Source organism: Melospiza melodia, chromosome 4 (genome assembly GCF_035770615.1).
Source record: "Melospiza melodia melodia isolate bMelMel2 chromosome 4, bMelMel2.pri, whole genome shotgun sequence".
In the NCBI taxonomy this organism is placed as follows: Eukaryota; Metazoa; Chordata; class Aves; order Passeriformes; family Passerellidae; genus Melospiza; species Melospiza melodia.
Window position 1 is genome coordinate 436,682 of NC_086197.1, and position 16,670 is coordinate 453,351.

Sequence of the window (16,670 nt, forward strand, 5' to 3'; positions counted from 1 at the left end):
AACCACAGCACCGCACTGGACATTGCACCATGCCGGCCACGGCACCGAAACCAGCCATGGCACCACAGTGGACAGGGCATCATGGAGGAGAGAGCACCACATTGGCCACTGGGCACCAGTGCTGGTGATGGCACCATGGCAGACACAACACTGTCACCACAGCGGCCATGTCACCACTATGGATACGGCACCTCACCAGACACAGCACCGCACCGACACGGCACTGCACCGGACATGGCATGGCACTGCACCGGACACAGCACCACACTGTTCTTGGCACTGCACCGGACACAGCTCTGCATGGGACACGGCCCTGCACTGGACACAGCACTGCATTGCCCATGGCACCACATCAGACTTGGCATCACACCGGACACAGCTCCGCACCGGACACGGCACTGCACCGGACACGGCACAGCACTGGCCATGGCACCACAGCAGACTTAGCACTGCACCAGACACGGCATGGCACTGGACACAGCACCACACTGTTCTTGGCACTGCACCGGACATAGCACTGCACTGTCTATGGCACTGCACCGGACACGGCACTGCACTGGACACGGCACAGCACTGTTCTTGGCACCGCACTGGACACAGCACAGCACTGTTCTTGGCACTGCACCGGACACAGCACGGCACTGGCCATGGCACCGCACCGGACACGGCACTGCACTTTCCAAGGCCGGTGTGTGGCAGGGACGTGGCCCCCGGCCACCCGCTGTCCCCCGGGCTGCCAGTGCCAGGCTGGTCCCTGGGGTCAGCACCCCGTGCACGCCTGTGGCACCTCCCCAGTGCCGCAGGGTGACACTCTGGGTGACAACAGTGTCCCTGTCCCCTGTGTCACCCCCGGCTCACTGGCCAGGGGACACGCAGGACACTGATGGACTCAGGGACAAGATGTGGCCACTGCAGTGAACAGGGAACATGTGGGACCCACCCGTGGGGCACTGGAGGTCACCAGATCCTGCAGCTCCTGGGGGGACATCACCAGAACAGCTGCAGCCCCCTGGGGACGTGCCGCCATCATGGGGACAGTGACCCCAGTGAGGAAGGACAGGAGGGTCCTGGGGTGTCCTGGTGCATGCCAGACAGGATGTCCCAGAGGGGCCAGCAGCCCCACAGAGGTCCCCACCACCCCGTGGTAGCATTCAGGTGACAGCTCGAAGTGTCACCAGTGCCACCAGGAGCAGGGGGGCCCATAGGGTGCTGCAGGTGGTGTCGTGCACTCCCAGTCTGAGGGCAGGGAGGGGACAAGGCACAGCTGAGGGTGCAGAGCCTGGGCCCCAAGGAGCAGCGGCACCCCCAGGTCTCATGGTCCCCGTCCCCAGCCCCTGGCAGTCACCCCGTGTCCCCCCTCACCCCTGCAGGGCTGGAGCTCCCCCTCAGTGTCACAGCTCGGGTCGGGTCTCAGCCCCGCGGGCCGGGGGTCTCGGGGGTCCCCACCCGGCCGGGGGGGTCGGAGCCGGGATCCCCTCGGTCCTCGTCACCTCCAAGCCGCCGAGCCCCGCGCTGCCCCCGTCCGTCCGTTCCGTCCCTCCCTCCGTCCATCCGTCCCTCTGTCCCTCCGTCCGTCCGTCCGCCCGTCCCCCCGGCCCCGGGGAGGGGTCGCTCGGGGAGCGGCCCCCCCCAAGCTCCACAAGCCCCGAGCGGGGCTGCGGGGAGGGGGAGGAGGAGGAGGCGGCGGGAGGGAGGGAGGAGGAAGAGGAGGAGGAAGCGGCGCATCCCGCATCTCCCCCTCCCCGCGCACAAAACCGCTCCGGGGCCGCCGCACCGGCCGAAGCGGGGCCGGCGGGGGCCCCTCCGGAGAGCGGCGGGTGGGTGGGTGGGTGGGGGTGCGGGGGGGGGTCTGTGCGGAGCCGGGATGCGTCAGCAGGAGCAGCGGGAGCGGCGGCAGCAGCAATCCATCCGCGCTCGCACTGAAGGACAAAAGGATGAGCCAGCCGCCTGCGCGGCTGCTTCCCGCACCGCCCGCACCGCCCCGCACCGCACCGCCCGCACCGCCCGCACCGCCCCGCGCGGCCCCCGCCACCGGAGGATGCCCGCCGGCACCGCGACCGCCACCGCCGTCACCGCCGCTGTCACCGCCACCATCGCCCCGCGCCGCCGCTGAACGCGACACCCACGCGGGGACGCGGGAACGACACGCGGGAGGGGACGGGACGGGACCCCCCCGCCCCGCCACCAGCGCAGCCGCCGCCGCTACCGGGAGGTGCCCCCGCCGGCATCTCCCCCCCCCCACGCCGACGCCCTTTCCTCCCCCCCGCTCCCTCCCCGAACCGCGTTTTTCCCTCTCCCGGGGGGGGCTCCCCGCGATTTATTTATTTATTTCGGCCTATTTTTAATCTTTATTTTCCTGTTTTATTTTTAGGTTTCGTCCGGGTTGTTTGGGGTTTATTTTTTTTTTCTAATATTTTGAAATTTTATTTTTAGTTTTTCATCCGATTTTAGCCTTATTTTAACTTTTATCCTCATTTCCGTTCCTATCTCGATTCGATTTTATTTCAGATTTTTATTCCGTTTTTACCTCCTTTTCCATTTCCCTTTCCTGGCCAATTTTTTTTTTTTCCCCCCATTCCCATTTCCCTCCCCGTTTTTCATTTTTTTTTCCCCACTTTTTTTCTCCTCCGCTCCCTCCCCTTTTCCCAATTCTTCCTTTTCTCCCGGCTTCTTTTTTTTAATTATTTCCTTTTTCGCCACTTTCCCCGCGTTCCCCCCCCGCGCCGTTTCCCCGCGGCCTGGGGGGGGCGGCCATGCCGGCCCCGCCGAGCCCCCCGGGCCGGCCCCACGGGCGGAGGTGCGAGGCCGCGGGGTTGGCCGCGCTCGGGGGCTGCCGGGCCCCCGCTTAGCCGGGCCGGCCCCCCCCCATCCTGCACCGCAGCCTCCAGGAGCCATTTTGTCTTTTTTTTTTTTTTTTTTTTGGGAGCCGGCCCCCCCCTCTCCCCCCCCCTCCTCGGTTCCGCGCCCCCCGCGCTCGCCTCGCGCCCCCCCGGACCCCCCGATCCCCCTTCCTTCCCCAGGTAGGTACTGGCGAGCGGGGCCGGGCAGGGGGGGGGTTCCTTCTCCTCCTCTCCCCCCACCCCCCCCCTCCCAGCACCTTCCGCTGATTTTTTTTTTTCCCCTCCTTAAATTTTAATTTTTCCCTCCCCAAACCCCGCTCCCCCTCGGAGCCCCCCCCGACCCCGGCACCCCGACCCCCCCCCTCCCCTCCGGCCGGCCGGGCCCCCCAGCTCGTGGGAGCCGGGAGAGGGGGGGGCCCCGAGCCCGTTCTGCTGTTCTCGCCGCCATCCCCAGACGATGGTGAATGATGAACGTGCCACACCATGAAGCTCTTGTGGCAGGTAACTGTGCACCACCTCCGCCGCCACCGCCGCCACCGCACCTGGCCGGGGCTCCTGGCCGCCTCCCTGACCCTGCACGCGTGGCTCCTGGCCACGGCCGCCGCCTCGCCGGGCCCCCAGAGCTGCCCCTCCGTGTGCTCCTGCAGTAACCAGTTCAGCAAGGTGGTGTGCACGCGCCGCGGCCTGGCCGAGGTGCCCCCCGGCATCCCCTCCAACACCCGCTATCTCAACCTCATGGAGAACAACATCCAGATGATCCAGGCGGACACGTTCCGCCACCTGCACCACCTGGAGGTGCTGCAGCTGGGCAGGAACGCCATCCGGCAGATCGAGGTGGGCGCCTTCAACGGCCTGGCCAGCCTCAACACCCTGGAGCTCTTCGACAACTGGCTGACGGTGATCCCCAGCGGGGCCTTCGAGTACCTGTCCAAGCTGCGCGAGCTGTGGCTGCGCAACAACCCCATCGAGAGCATCCCCAGCTACGCCTTCAACCGCGTGCCCTCCCTCATGCGCCTCGACCTGGGCGAGCTCAAGAAGCTCGAGTACATCTCCGAGGGCGCCTTCGAGGGCTTGTACAACCTCAAGTACCTCAACCTGGGGATGTGCAACATTAAGGACATGCCCAACCTGACGCCCTTGGTGGGCCTGGAGGAGCTGGAGATGTCGGGCAACAACTTCCCCGAGATCAAACCGGGCTCCTTCCACGGGCTCAAATCCCTCAAAAAGCTCTGGATTATGAACTCGCAGATCAACCTGATCGAGCGCAACGCCTTCGACGACCTGACGGCGCTGGTGGAGCTCAACCTGGCCCACAACAACCTGTCGTCCCTGCCCCACGACCTGTTCGCCCCGCTGCGCTACCTGGTGGAGCTGCACCTGCACCACAACCCCTGGGACTGCGACTGCGACATCCTCTGGCTGTCGTGGTGGCTGCGGGAGTACATCCCCACCAACTCCACCTGCTGCGGCCGCTGCCACGCCCCGCTGCACATGCGGGGCCGCTTCCTGGTGGAGGTGGACCAGACCTCCTTCCAGTGCTCGGCGCCCTTCATCATGGACGCGCCCGCGGACCTCAACATCTCGGAGGGGCGCGTGGCCGAGCTGCGCTGCCGGACGCCCTCCATGTCCTCGGTGCGGTGGCTGCTGCCCAACGGGACGGTGCTGAGCCACGCCTCGAGCCACCCGCGCCTCTCCGTGCTCAACGACGGCACCCTCAACTTCTCGCACGTGCTGCTGACCGACACCGGCCTCTACACCTGCATGGTGACCAACGTGGCCGGCAACTCCAACGCCTCGGCCTTCCTCAACGTCAGCACGGCCGAGCTCAACACCTCCAACTACAGCTTCTTCACCACCGTCACGGTGGAGACCACCGAGATCTCCCCCGAGGACGTGTCCCCCAAGTTCACCAAGCCCGTGCCCACCACGTCGACGGGCTACCAGCCGGCCTACACCACCACCACCACCGTGCTGGTGCAGACCACGCGCCCGCCCAAGCAGGTGGCCGTGCCCACGGCCGACGCCGGCGACAAGCTGCAGACCAGCCTGGACGAGGTGATGAAGACCACCAAGATCATCATCGGCTGCTTCGTGGCCGTGACGCTGCTGGCCGCCGCCATGCTCATCGTCTTCTACAAGCTCCGCAAGCGCCACCAGCAGCGCAGCACCGTCACCGCCGCCCGCACCGTGGAGATCATCCAGGTGGACGAGGACATCGCGCCGGCCACCGCGGCCACGCCCGCGGCCGCCCCGGCCGGCGGGGCAGGGGAGGGGGCCGTGGTGCTGCCCAACATCCACGAGCACCTCAACTACAACACCTACAAGGCCGCACACGGCGCCCACTGGACAGAGAACGCGCTGGGCAACTCCCTGCACCCCCCCGGGACCACCCTGGCCGACCCCTATTTAATCCAGACCCACCCCAAGGAGAAAGTTCAGGAAACCCAGATATGACTCTTTTTTGGGGGATTTTTCCTGCTTTTTTTTTGGGTCGTCGTCCCCCCCACACTTCCAACCCCGGCCCCGAATTATTATAAACGCAATAGATGCACAAAAGCAGAACTCCAAAAAGAAGGAAACCCAGGAGAATTCCTCAATACTAAGGAAAACCAGGAGAATTCCTCAATAATAGACACAACTTTTGTACAGGGGGGGGAAAAGACTCTTTTTCGTGTACATGCTTCTATAGCCAACCTCGGGGCCGAGAAGAGCAGCAGATTCTATTAAAATTTAACGAAACCCACCCAAAACTCCTACAAAAAACCACTATTTTCTAACTCGCAGGTTCTATTTAAACACAAAAAGAAACAAACCAGGAGAAACAGAGGAGGAAAGAAAATAATCGGTAATAAGAGGAAAAATCCCCGTGCTCGGGGACGAGCGGCGGTGCCGTGGCGCGGGGGGACGCGGGGGACGCCGGAGCGGTGGCGGAAGCTGTCGGGGTGTTTCTGGGGGGGCTCGGGGTGTTTTTGGGGGTTATCTGGGGGAGGGGGTGAGGTCGGCCCCCCCACCCCGCGGCGCTGCCCTTGGCCGCGCGCCCGCGGCTCCGGCGTCACCGGAGCGGGATCTCGGCCCCGCGCCAAGACCTTCCCAATGCAATAAAGGAACGGATTTTGGGGGGTGGGGGGCTCGGGGGGGGCGGGGGGCACAGCCTGAGGGCTGGGGATGGACGTCTGCAATGTATTCAAGCAAAAAAATTCCTCAAAAACCCACGGGAAGGGGGAGAACCCCGCAAGCGCCCGGGGGGGGTGGTTTGGGGGGGATCCGGGGGGGCGGAGAGCGGGTGCCCCCCCGCTTTGCTCTGCACCCCCTTTCCCACGGTGTTTGTCACCCCCCCGGGCCCCCGGACCCCCCGGCACAGGGCTATGGCTCCTGGGGGGCTGGGGGGGCCCCCACGGGAGACCTGACCAATGATTGTAACCACCTTCACTAAAAACGGCATTTTTAGTCCTTTTATTTGACTGGGGGGGAGGTGTGGGAAACACCCCCCCCGTCCCCGGGAGGGGGTGACAATGGGGACACCCCCCCCAAGGGCTGCTCATGGAATGGGGGGGGCTGGGAGAAATTAAGGGCTTGGGGAGGGGGGGGAGGTGACAATGGGGGGGCCACCAGCATCGGAGGTGGCGCCGGGGGGGGTCCCGGTGGGGACCCCAAGTGCCTCGTGGGGGTCCCGAGGGGATGAGGGGGTCGGGGGGGGGTCGGGCAGCAGCGAGGGGGGGCCCCCCGGTTGCTCGGGCACTGGAATTACTTTAATTTCTTGTTTTAGCTTTAAAATGTTCTCGGAGGGGGGGGCAAAGCTGAGCTAAAATTTAGGGTTTGGGGGTGTCCGGGGGGGGAGGAAGGCGGGAAGGAGATGCAGAAGTTCCCTCTCGGGCTGTAAACGCCGGAAGGATCCGACTGTACCGCGAATCCAACAAAAAAAAAAAAAAAAACAAGTGTATTTTTGTATTTTAATAAATATTGTTCCAAATTTGTAACGCCGAGTGCCCGAGGGGTTAAACGGGGGCGCTCGGGGGGGCCGCGGGGGCCCCCCCCTCCCCGCCAGCCTCAAAGGGGTTTTTTGTCCTCTCAGCAGGAAAAGCTTTGGAAAAATCGCAGAGCGGGAAAGGGAGATGGAGGGAGAGGATGGAGGAGGGGAGGGGGCGAGGACAGCTCACCGGGGGGGACAACAAGAATTTAGGGGGTGACACCGGGGTGACAAGAACTGGGGGGGGGGTAAAATTAGGGGGTGACATTGGGGTGATGAGAACTGGGGGGGGACATGGAGGGTGACATGGGGGACAATTATGGGGTGACATTGAGGGGAGTGATGAGAATCAGGGGATAACAGCAGCAGAGGGGCACTGATGGGGGGGACAGCGGGACCCTGATAGGGGGCTGGGGGCGTTGGGGGTCACACCCCACACATGCCAGGAATTGGGATTGGAGGGAGGAGGAGGGACAGGGATCAATCAGGGGCACTGCACCCGCCCAGGAGGGACATGGGGACAGCGGGACCCCCGGTGAGGGGACAGTGGGATCACTGACCCTGAGGGGACAGCGGGGTCCCCCATTCTGTGCAACGGGGACACTTTGAGGGGACACCAGGAGCCTCGGCTGTGTGGGGACATTGGGACCTCCAGCCTGGGGACAGGACACTGCGACCCCAGCCTGGACACCGGGTGCCACTGCCAGGACAGGGGGTGTGCTGGGCACTGCTGGTGGTGGGGACAGGGACACAGGGACAGGGACACAGAGTGTCCCTCTGGCAGTGGGGACACAGGGACCTCGGATGGCACCAGTGTCCCCAAGGTGTCACCTCCACCCCAGTGCCACCACCACGTCCGGGGGGCTGAGCCCCTCCCCCAGTCACCACGCAGCTGTCAGAGTTCAGTGTTGGGATTTGGGGGAATTTTTAGGATTTTTGCTATTTTTGGCAGATCCGGGTCAGTTTTTCCCAAAATCATATTCCTGCTTTTCCCTTTATTCCTGAATTTTCCCACCAAGGCCAATCTGGGAATGCCAACACCTCCTGTTCACCCTGGGGGATGAACCCCCTTGTCCTCCCTGTGCTGGAGACAGACAGGAGTGATCCCAAAAATCCTGGGAATGATGCAGGGAGCTGGAGGCATTTATGGATTTTATTACCACTGATTTTAGCACAAAATTAGAGCAACTAAGTTCATCATCATCATCATCATTATCCCATCCTAATCCTGATCTTGATCCTGATCCTCAACCTCACCCCCATCTCCATCCCATCCCACCCCATCCCATGCCCAAAGCCCTCTGGTTCTGGACCCCCCCAGCTCCCACTTTCAGGAATTCCATCCCATCCATCTTGCTAAGGACAGTCCCTGTGGCACCCTGGCCCCCGGAGCAGCCCCAGGTCCTTCCCTGGAATGACTCCTTTGGAGCAGGGTGGGAATCAGGCCCTGGGATGTGGGGAAAGGCAAATACTGGCAAATTAATTCCAGGGATTTTTAGGGAATGACAGGGAAGTCCCCATGGCAGTGGGATTTGGAGTTCTGCTCATGCCTCCCCTGGCTTTGGTGGATCAAAAAGGGAGCAGGGTGAGGTGGGATGGGGTGGGATGTGGGACAATGCAATGGGACACGGTGCACGCTCCAAGCACAGGGCTGGGATTTGCCCTGGGATTGGGATCAGGGTTAGGATTGGCACTGGGACTGGGATCAGCACTGGGATCAGGCTGGGATTGGGCTCAGTGCCAGGATCAGGCTGGGATCCGTGCTGGGATTGGGACTGGGATCAGGGTGGGATTAGGATTGGGCTCAGTGCTGGCATCAGGCTGGGATCAGGGTTGGGATCAGGCTGGGATTGGGCTCAGTGCCAGGATCAGGCTGGGATCCGTGCTGGGATTGGGACTGGGATCAGGTTTGGGATCCATGCTGGGATCCGTGCTGGGATTGGGACTGGGATCAGGGCAGCACTGACCCACTGGAACCCACATCTCCGGCAGACAAGAGGCACTGCACCATGTGGTGGGGCCGGGGCAGTTTCCCGGCAGCTCCCGGGGGTCCCCGGCCCTTCCCGGGCGCTGCGGGAGCCGCGATCCCGCCGGAGCGTCCCGGCACCGCCTGCCCCCCGCGCCGCGGGGCCGGTTCGTCAGCGGCGGCTCCGGGCCCGTGAGTCAGCAGCAGCCGGAGCCGCCGGATAAAAATATCCCACGGCTGTGGGGGTGGGCAGGGACTCGGCTGCCGGCGGGAACGCGCCCGGGGCCACCGTGGGAACCGCGGGCACCCGCGCCGGGACCGCAGCCGGAGCCGGGAATCGGCCGGGGCAGCAACCCGGCTTCCCTCGGCCTCCCTGCCACGGCATTCCTGCCCTGCCTCCCGAGACCCTGCCCTGCATCCCCAGATCCTGCCCTGCATCCCCAGATCCTGCCCTGCATCCCCAACTCCTGCCCTGCATCCCGAGACCCTGCCCTGCATCCTGAGACCCTGCCCTGCCTCCCGAGACCCTGCCCTGCATCCCCAGATCCTGCCCTGCATCCCCAGATCCTGCCCTGCATCCTGAGACCCTGCCCTGCATCCCGAGACCCTGCCCTGCATCCTGAGACCCTGCCCTGCATCCCCAGATCCTGCCCTGCATCCCCAATTCCTGCCCAGCATCCCCAGATCCTGCCCTGCATCCCCAGCTCCTGCCCTGCATCCCCAGATCCTGCCCTGCATCCCAACTCCTGCCCTGCATCCTGAGACCCTGCCCTGCATCCCCAATTCCTGCCCTGCCTCCCCAATTCCTGCCCTGCATCCCCAGATCCTGCCCTGCATCCCCAACTCCTGCCCAGCATCCCCAGATCCTGCCCTGCATCCCCAATTCCTACCTCACATCCCCAATTCCTGCCCTGCATCCCCAGCTCCTGCCCTGCATCCCCAGATCCTGCCCTGCATCCCCAATTCCTGCCCCGCATCCCCAATTCCTGCCCTGCATCCCAAATTCCTGTCCCACACCCCCAATTTCTGCCCAGCATCCCCAATTCCTGTTGTTCATCCCCAATTCCTGCCCAGCACCCCCAATTCCTGCCCAGCATCCCCAATTCCCGCCCAGCACCCCCAATTCCTGCCCAGCACCCCCAATTCCCGCCCAGCACCCCCAATTCCTGCCCAGCACCCCCAATTCCCGCCCAGCACCCCCAATTCCTGCCCAGCACCCCCAATTCCTGCCCAGCACCCCCAGCCCCACGTGGCCTCCCCCCCGCCCCGTTCCTGGGCAGCAGCCCATCCTCCCGCGGCCTCCCCACGACGTTCCCGGGAGCGTCCCGGCCTCCACGCGCCCTCCGTGCCGCGGCATTCCTGGGCAGCAGCCCCGGCCCCATCTGGCCTCCCCGCCACGGCGTTCCCGGGCAGGTGCAGCGCCCGAGCCTCCGGAATGTGCCGAGGCAGCGGAGCGAAGCCCTTGGGATGCGGGTCAGCAATTCCCGGCAGCGCGAGATGCTGAGCACGGAGGGGGACGACTGCAGTGTCCCCGTGTCCCCGGACTCCCGTGTCCCTGTTTCTCCATGTTCCTGCACCCCTGCACCCCTGTGCCCTCGTGTCCCTGTGTCCCTGTTTCTCCACGTTCCTGTATCCCTACACCGCTGTGTCCCCATGTCCTTGTGTCCCTGTCCTCCTGTGTCCCTGTTTCTCTTCGTTCCTGTATCCCTACACCTCTGTGTCCTCCTGTCCCTGTGTTTCCCTGTCCCCAGGTCCCTGCATTCCCACGTCCCTGCATCCCTGCACCCCTGTGTCCCTGCATCCCCACACCCCCGTTTTCTCATGTTCCCATGTCCCCATGTCCCTATGTCCCTGTGTCCCTGCATCCCCATGTCCCACACCCCTGTGCCCCTGCATTCCCAATGCCCCACAGCTGGCACCACCGGCCTGCAGCTGCTGCCACATCTGGATCCACATCCACATCTGGACCCACACCTGCATCTGGGTCTACAGCCACAACTGCACCCGTGTCCACCACATCTGGCATCCATGGCAACACCTGGATCCAGGGCCACAGCTGTCACCGAGCCCGCACCTGGATCTCTGCAGCCACATCTGCATCCACAAACCACATCTGTATCCTTGCCCACATCTGGATCCATGCCCACAACTGCAGCTGGGTCCACAGCTGCATCAACCGTGTCTGCAGCCACAGCCACATCCAGATCCATAAATCCCATCTGGATCCATGATTCCCATCTCTATCCATGCCCACATCTGCACCAGAGCCAACATCTGGATGGGGGCATCAGTCCCTGAATTTTGGCTCAGCAGGATTGCGACAGTCACGGGGGGGAAGGATCCGGTATCCACCTCGGAATTGTGAATCACGGAAAAATTACCCAAAATGGGTCCCGAGCTCCGGAGCTGCAATCAGGGAAATCACAGGAGTTCCAGGGAATTTTAATATTCGGAGACGTTAACAGGAGCAGCTTCAAACAGGGGGGATCCATCCGGAACCCAACCCCACATCCATCCCCACATGCGTGCTGCACCTGCCCAGCGCACTCTCAGTATCCCCAGGGATCTCCTGGATCTCTCAGTATCACCTGGCATGTGCTGGTGACACCTGGGATCTCTCCATATCCCAGAGGACACCGCTGGTATGCCCAGGATCTCTGGGTGATCTCAGCTGACAGCTGCTGCCCCCGGATCCCCCCGGATGCCCCCGGATCCCCCGAGCCCCGCGCCCGGCTCCGGCCGTACCTCCCTCTGCAGCACGAGCTCCTTGGTGAACAGCGTGGCCTCCTCGCTGAAGGGCTCCCCCTCCTGCGTCAGCCCTGGCACGTTCCGGGCACCCCGCGGGCACTCGATCCCTGCGGGACAACGGGGAAGGGTCAGGGCCTGGGAATGGCACCCTGGGAAGGGCACACTGGGAATGGCACCCAGGGAAGGGCACACAGGGAATTGCACACGGGGAATGGCACCCCAGAATGGCACACGGGGAATGGCACCTCGGGAATGGCACACGGGGAATGGCACCACGGGAATGGCACACAGGGAATGGCGCACAGGGAATGGCACCCAGGGAAGGGCACACGGGGAATGGCACCACGGGAATGGCACACAGGGAATGGCACCCTGGGAATGGCACACAGGGAATGGCACACTGGGAAGGGCACACGGGGAATGGCATATGGGGAATGGCACACGGGGAATGGCACACGGGGAAGGGCACAGGGGGAATGGCACACGGGGAATGGCACCCCAGAATGGCACACGGGGAATGGCACACGGGGAATGGCACACGGGGAATGGCACACGGGGAAGGGCACCCCAGAATGGCACACGGGGAATGGCACACGGGGAATGGCACACGGGGAATGGCACACTGGGAATGGCACCCCAGAATGGCACACTGGGAATGGCACACGGGGAATGGCACACGGGGAATGGCGCACAGGGAAGGGCACACTGGGCATAGCACCCTGGGAATGGCACACGGGGAATGGCACACTGGGAATGGCACCCCAGAATGGCACACGGGGAATGGCACACAGGGAATGGCACCCAGAGAATGGCACCACGGGAATGGCACCCAGGGAAGGGCACCCAGGGAAGGGCACACTGGGAATGGCACCCTGGGAATGGCAACTTGGGAAGGGCTGGGAGGGAAGGGGACACTGGAAACAAGGGAGGTGTGAGGAGCTCTGGGAGGGTCCAGGGGTGGCACAGCTGTGGGACAGGCTGGGACCAGCAGGGATGGGGACATGGGGACAAACAGGGATAGGGACATGGGGATGTGTCTGCAGGGATGGGGACTCAGGGACAAACAGGGATGGGGACACAAGGAGACAAACAGGGATGGGGACTCAGGGACACACAGGGATAGGGACATGGGGACACACAGGAATGGGGACATGGGGATGTGTCCGCAGGGATGGGGACACAGGGACACACCCAGCCCCCCCACCCAGACCCCTCTGTCACAGCCGCTCCCCTGCCCCCTTCTCCCGCTGCCCGCGGGATCCCCCTGCTCCAGATCAGAGCACAGGGAAGTCCTGCATTATTAATGATAATTTACATAATTTGCATAATGAATGAAGTGCAGGGAATACAGCTCCAAGCTGGAGCCACGAGTGAGGAGGTGACACATTCCCCAGGGCCGTGTCAGTGTCACCAACACCCAGGGACACAAGGACACAGATCCTGCCCGGAGCAGCTGGGAGCACCCAGAGCCCATCCTGAGGGACAATGTCCCTGTGCCACCACGTCCTTCCCCATTCCCATCCCCATCCCATCCCGTCCCAGTCCCCATTCCCAGGCCATGCTGCCTCCAAGGGAAGCCATTTCCAGGGAATCCAGCAGGAGCTTCCCAGCCCTGTCCCTGCCCTTCACGGCACACACATCCTCTGTCCCCAAAAATGGGGACAGAAAGGGGGATTTCAGGAAAAGGGGAATTCTGGGAAGCACGGCAGAATGTGGGATGGGGAGCAGGAAATCCCGGGATCTTTGTTACTGATTTGGAACCATCAGGCGCCCCCAAGATCCGGGATCAGCCCAGGATTCTCCTTCCAGCACTGACACGGCTCTGATCCCGACCCTGGCTCTGATCCTGACCCAGCACTGATCCCAAATTTCTCCAGCAAGGAGCATCCCCCAGTGCCGCACTGGGAATGGGAATGAGGGGCTGGAGCTGCCCTTCCTCCTCCACGGAAGGGGCTCGTGGGCCACAACGGGATTCTTTCCCTCAAAATAACAAGGGAAGAGCTGAGGAAGGAGCAGAATCCTTCAACTCCACCAGCTCCCGGCTCCTCGGGGATGGGATCCCGCTCCGGATCCTCTCCGGCCACCTGCGGGAAGGTTCTGGAAGAGGGAAAGCTCCGCAGGCTGGGCTGGGCGCGCTCATCCCCCCAGGAACGCCGGCGGGAGCGGGGAGGGGACGCTTGGCACCCGGAAAAGTTCTCCAGCACTTTAAAAATAGCAGCTAATCCCGAATCCGCGGCTGTGCCGCGCTTCCCGGGGAGCCGTGACGGATTAATGAGGGATGCGGCTGCAAGTGCTGCAGCCACTGCGCTCCCCTGGGCTTCCCAGAGAGTTCCAGCACAATCCTGCCCAGCCGGGGCTGGAGGGGGCAGGTCTGGGGCTGCTCCCATCCAGAATCAGCCCTGGAGGGATGGAGGCAAGAACTGCGCAGCGTCCCGGAGTACCCTGCAGCATCCTGAGCATCCCAAGGTATCCCTGGGCGTCCCATGGACATTCCAGAGCAGCCCTGGGGTATCCTGAGCATCCCAAGGTATCCCTCAGTGTCCCATGGACATTCCAGAGCAGCCCTGGGGTATCCTGAGCATCCCAAGGTATCCCTCGGCGTCCCATGGACACTCCAGAGCATTCCTGGGATATCCTGAGCATCCCAAGGTATCCCTCGGCGTCCCATGGACATTCCAGAGCAGCCCTGGGGTATCCTGAGCATCCCAAGGTATCCCTCAGTGTCCCATGGACATTCCAGAGCATTCCTGGGGTATCCTGAGCATCCCAAGGTATCCCATAGCATCCCATGGACATTCCAGAGCATTCCTGGGATATCCTGAGCATCCCAAGGTATCCCATAGCATCCCATGGACATTCCAGAGCATTCTTGGGATATCCTGAGCATCCCAAGGTATCCCACAGCATCCCACAGCATCCCTGCAGGATCCTGCACCAGGATTCCAGGAGGAACTCCTCCCCAGCCCTCAGTGGGAACAGACAGAACAGATCTTTCAGGGAGAATCCCTTGGAGCAAGGACCCTTGCAGCCTTGATTCCAGGGATGTGAGCGCTTTGTCCCCTCGCTGTGCCACAGCCAGCACCGGGATCTGGGATGGCTCCGGGCCGGGATCGGCTGTGCCGGGGCCGAGCGCCAGGGACTGACTGATCTCCCACAGGATTTATGGATTCTGGGAGCAGGGAAGGTGGGCCGGAGGGAGGGGACACCCAGGACCTGCGGGAGTGGGGCTGGAATGCTGAGGATCCACTCCAGATCCCGGCGGGAGCAGCCCTGGGACAGCTCCACACCGGGAATGCTCACAGGGAAAAACTCCGGATTCCCATCCCCGCCTCCCAGTCCCGCAGCTCCCGGGGAAGATTCTGGAGCCCGTGGAGGCACCTGGCCCCTCCAACATCCCCAGAGGTGCCCCCTCATCCCTCGGGAATCCTCCCTGCCCCAGCCCCCGCTCCGGGAAGGCGTCAGGCTCCCGAGTTTTGCCGGGAGAGAGGAATTCGGGATTAAACCGGCGCCTGTATTTGCACATATTTATAGTGCTCTGACGGATCTATTTTAGCTGGAAAGCCGGGATGAGCTCCCTCGGGAGCATCCCTGGAGTCACATTTTAAGGGACTTGGCATCTCTTTCTGGTGCTCATTTGCATTTGATATCCATAAAAAAGGCAGGCGTTGATAAAAGGCGGATATTTATCCTATTCCTGGCTTGGCAGAGGAGGGTTGGGAATGGCACCGGGGAGAAATCCAACAAAAAACAGGGAAAATAAAAGCCAGAAGGTCCCGCCAGGATCATGGGATTCTATGGGATGGGATGGTCTTGGGGATGCATCCCTTCTAGAACAGAGCAGGGTGGAGCAGGAATCCCAATGGAGCAGGAGTTTCCATGGAGCAGGAATCCCAGTGGAGCAGGAATTCCTGTGGAGCAGGGATCCCAATGGAGCAGAAATTCCCATAGAGCAGGACCATGGAGCAGGAATCCCAATGGAGCAGGGATCTCCAAAGAGCAGGGATGACAGGGATCACCATGGAGCAGGGATGCCAATGGAGCAGGAATCCCAATGGAGCAGGAGCTCCCATGGAGCAGGGATCTCCAAAGAGGAGAACCATGGAGCAGGGATGCCCATGGAGCAGGGATGCCCATGGAATAGGGACTCCCCTGTGGAGCAGGGATCACAGCACCAGGAGATATCCCAGCATCACTGGGAGTAGGGATGGAGCCCCCACTTCCCAAAGGCCATCCCAGTGCTGGTGTCCACGGGGGACAGAGACAGGACACATTCCCAATTCTGGGAACAAAGGGATGGACAAAGAATCCCTGACTCCATCCTTGCTCCCCCCAGGATAAACACTCCCACCTTTCCCAGTGTTTGATCCTAGGATTGAATCCTTTAAACGCTGATGGAATTCTTCCTCATCCCCATCCCCATCCCCATCCCATTCCCATCTTCATCCCCACTGTCATTTTGATCCTCATCCTATCATTATTCCCATCCCCATCCCTGTCCTGCTCCTCATTCTCAATCCATCCTCATCCCCATCTATATCCCCATCCCAGCATTCATTCCCTCCCTTCTGTCCAGTTTGTGCTTCCCCACCTGCTCCCAAGTTTTTAGGGTGGGATCACCCTCCCCAATCCCAACCTCCCCCACCCCTCCCAGCCTGACTCAAGGTGGCTCCAGCGTTAATTGTGACCCACCCCTCATCCTGGGATGCTCCAATCCAGGGAATGCTCCCCTGTCAGCCTGGGGGATGCTCTGCTGCCGATCCCGGAACCCAGAGGCACCAATCCCAGAACCTCACAGTGCCAGTCCTGGGATCCCAAGGTGTCAATCCCAGGAACCCTGCGGCACTGATCTCAGAACCCCACAATGATCCTGATCCTGGAACCCCACAGTGCCAATCCTGGGAACCCTGCAGTGACAATCCTGGGACCTTGCAGTGCTGATCCCGGGAACCCCACAGTGCCAATCCCACAGTGAATCCCACAGTGCTAATTCCAGGAACCCCGCAGTGCCAATCCTGGAATCCCGCAGAGCCAATCCCAGAACCCCACAGTGCCAATCTCGCGGTGCCAATCCCGGGACCCCGTGGTGCCAATCCCGGGATCCGTCATTGCCGATCCCAATCCCAAAAGCCCGCGGAGCCGGTCCCGGGAC

The 16,670-nt window shown here is 62.4% G+C and overlaps 2 protein-coding genes across 2 annotated transcripts in view; one reads left to right on the plus strand and one right to left on the minus strand.

The window, feature by feature from the left end:
* SND1 (staphylococcal nuclease and tudor domain containing 1) overlaps positions 1–16,670 on the minus strand; it is a 72,840-nt gene that overhangs the window by 4,840 nt on the left and 51,330 nt on the right. The window contains exon 16 of the mRNA XM_063153591.1: positions 11,519–11,628. Coding sequence (XP_063009661.1) covers positions 11,519–11,628 — 110 coding nt within the window. The remainder of the gene's footprint in view (positions 1–11,518; positions 11,629–16,670) is intronic.
* On the plus strand, positions 3,216–5,791 carry LRRC4 (leucine rich repeat containing 4). The gene has a single exon (XM_063153594.1). It carries the CDS (start codon positions 3,324–3,326, stop codon positions 5,292–5,294), a length of 1,971 nt encoding a protein of 656 aa, XP_063009664.1. The 5' UTR covers positions 3,216–3,323; the 3' UTR covers positions 5,295–5,791.

Bases quoted from the DNA above. Each gene is read 5' to 3' on its own strand.
- LRRC4 (XM_063153594.1), top strand. From the start codon at position 3,324: ATGAAGCTCTTGTGGCAGGTAACTGTGCACCACCTCCGCCGCCACCGC.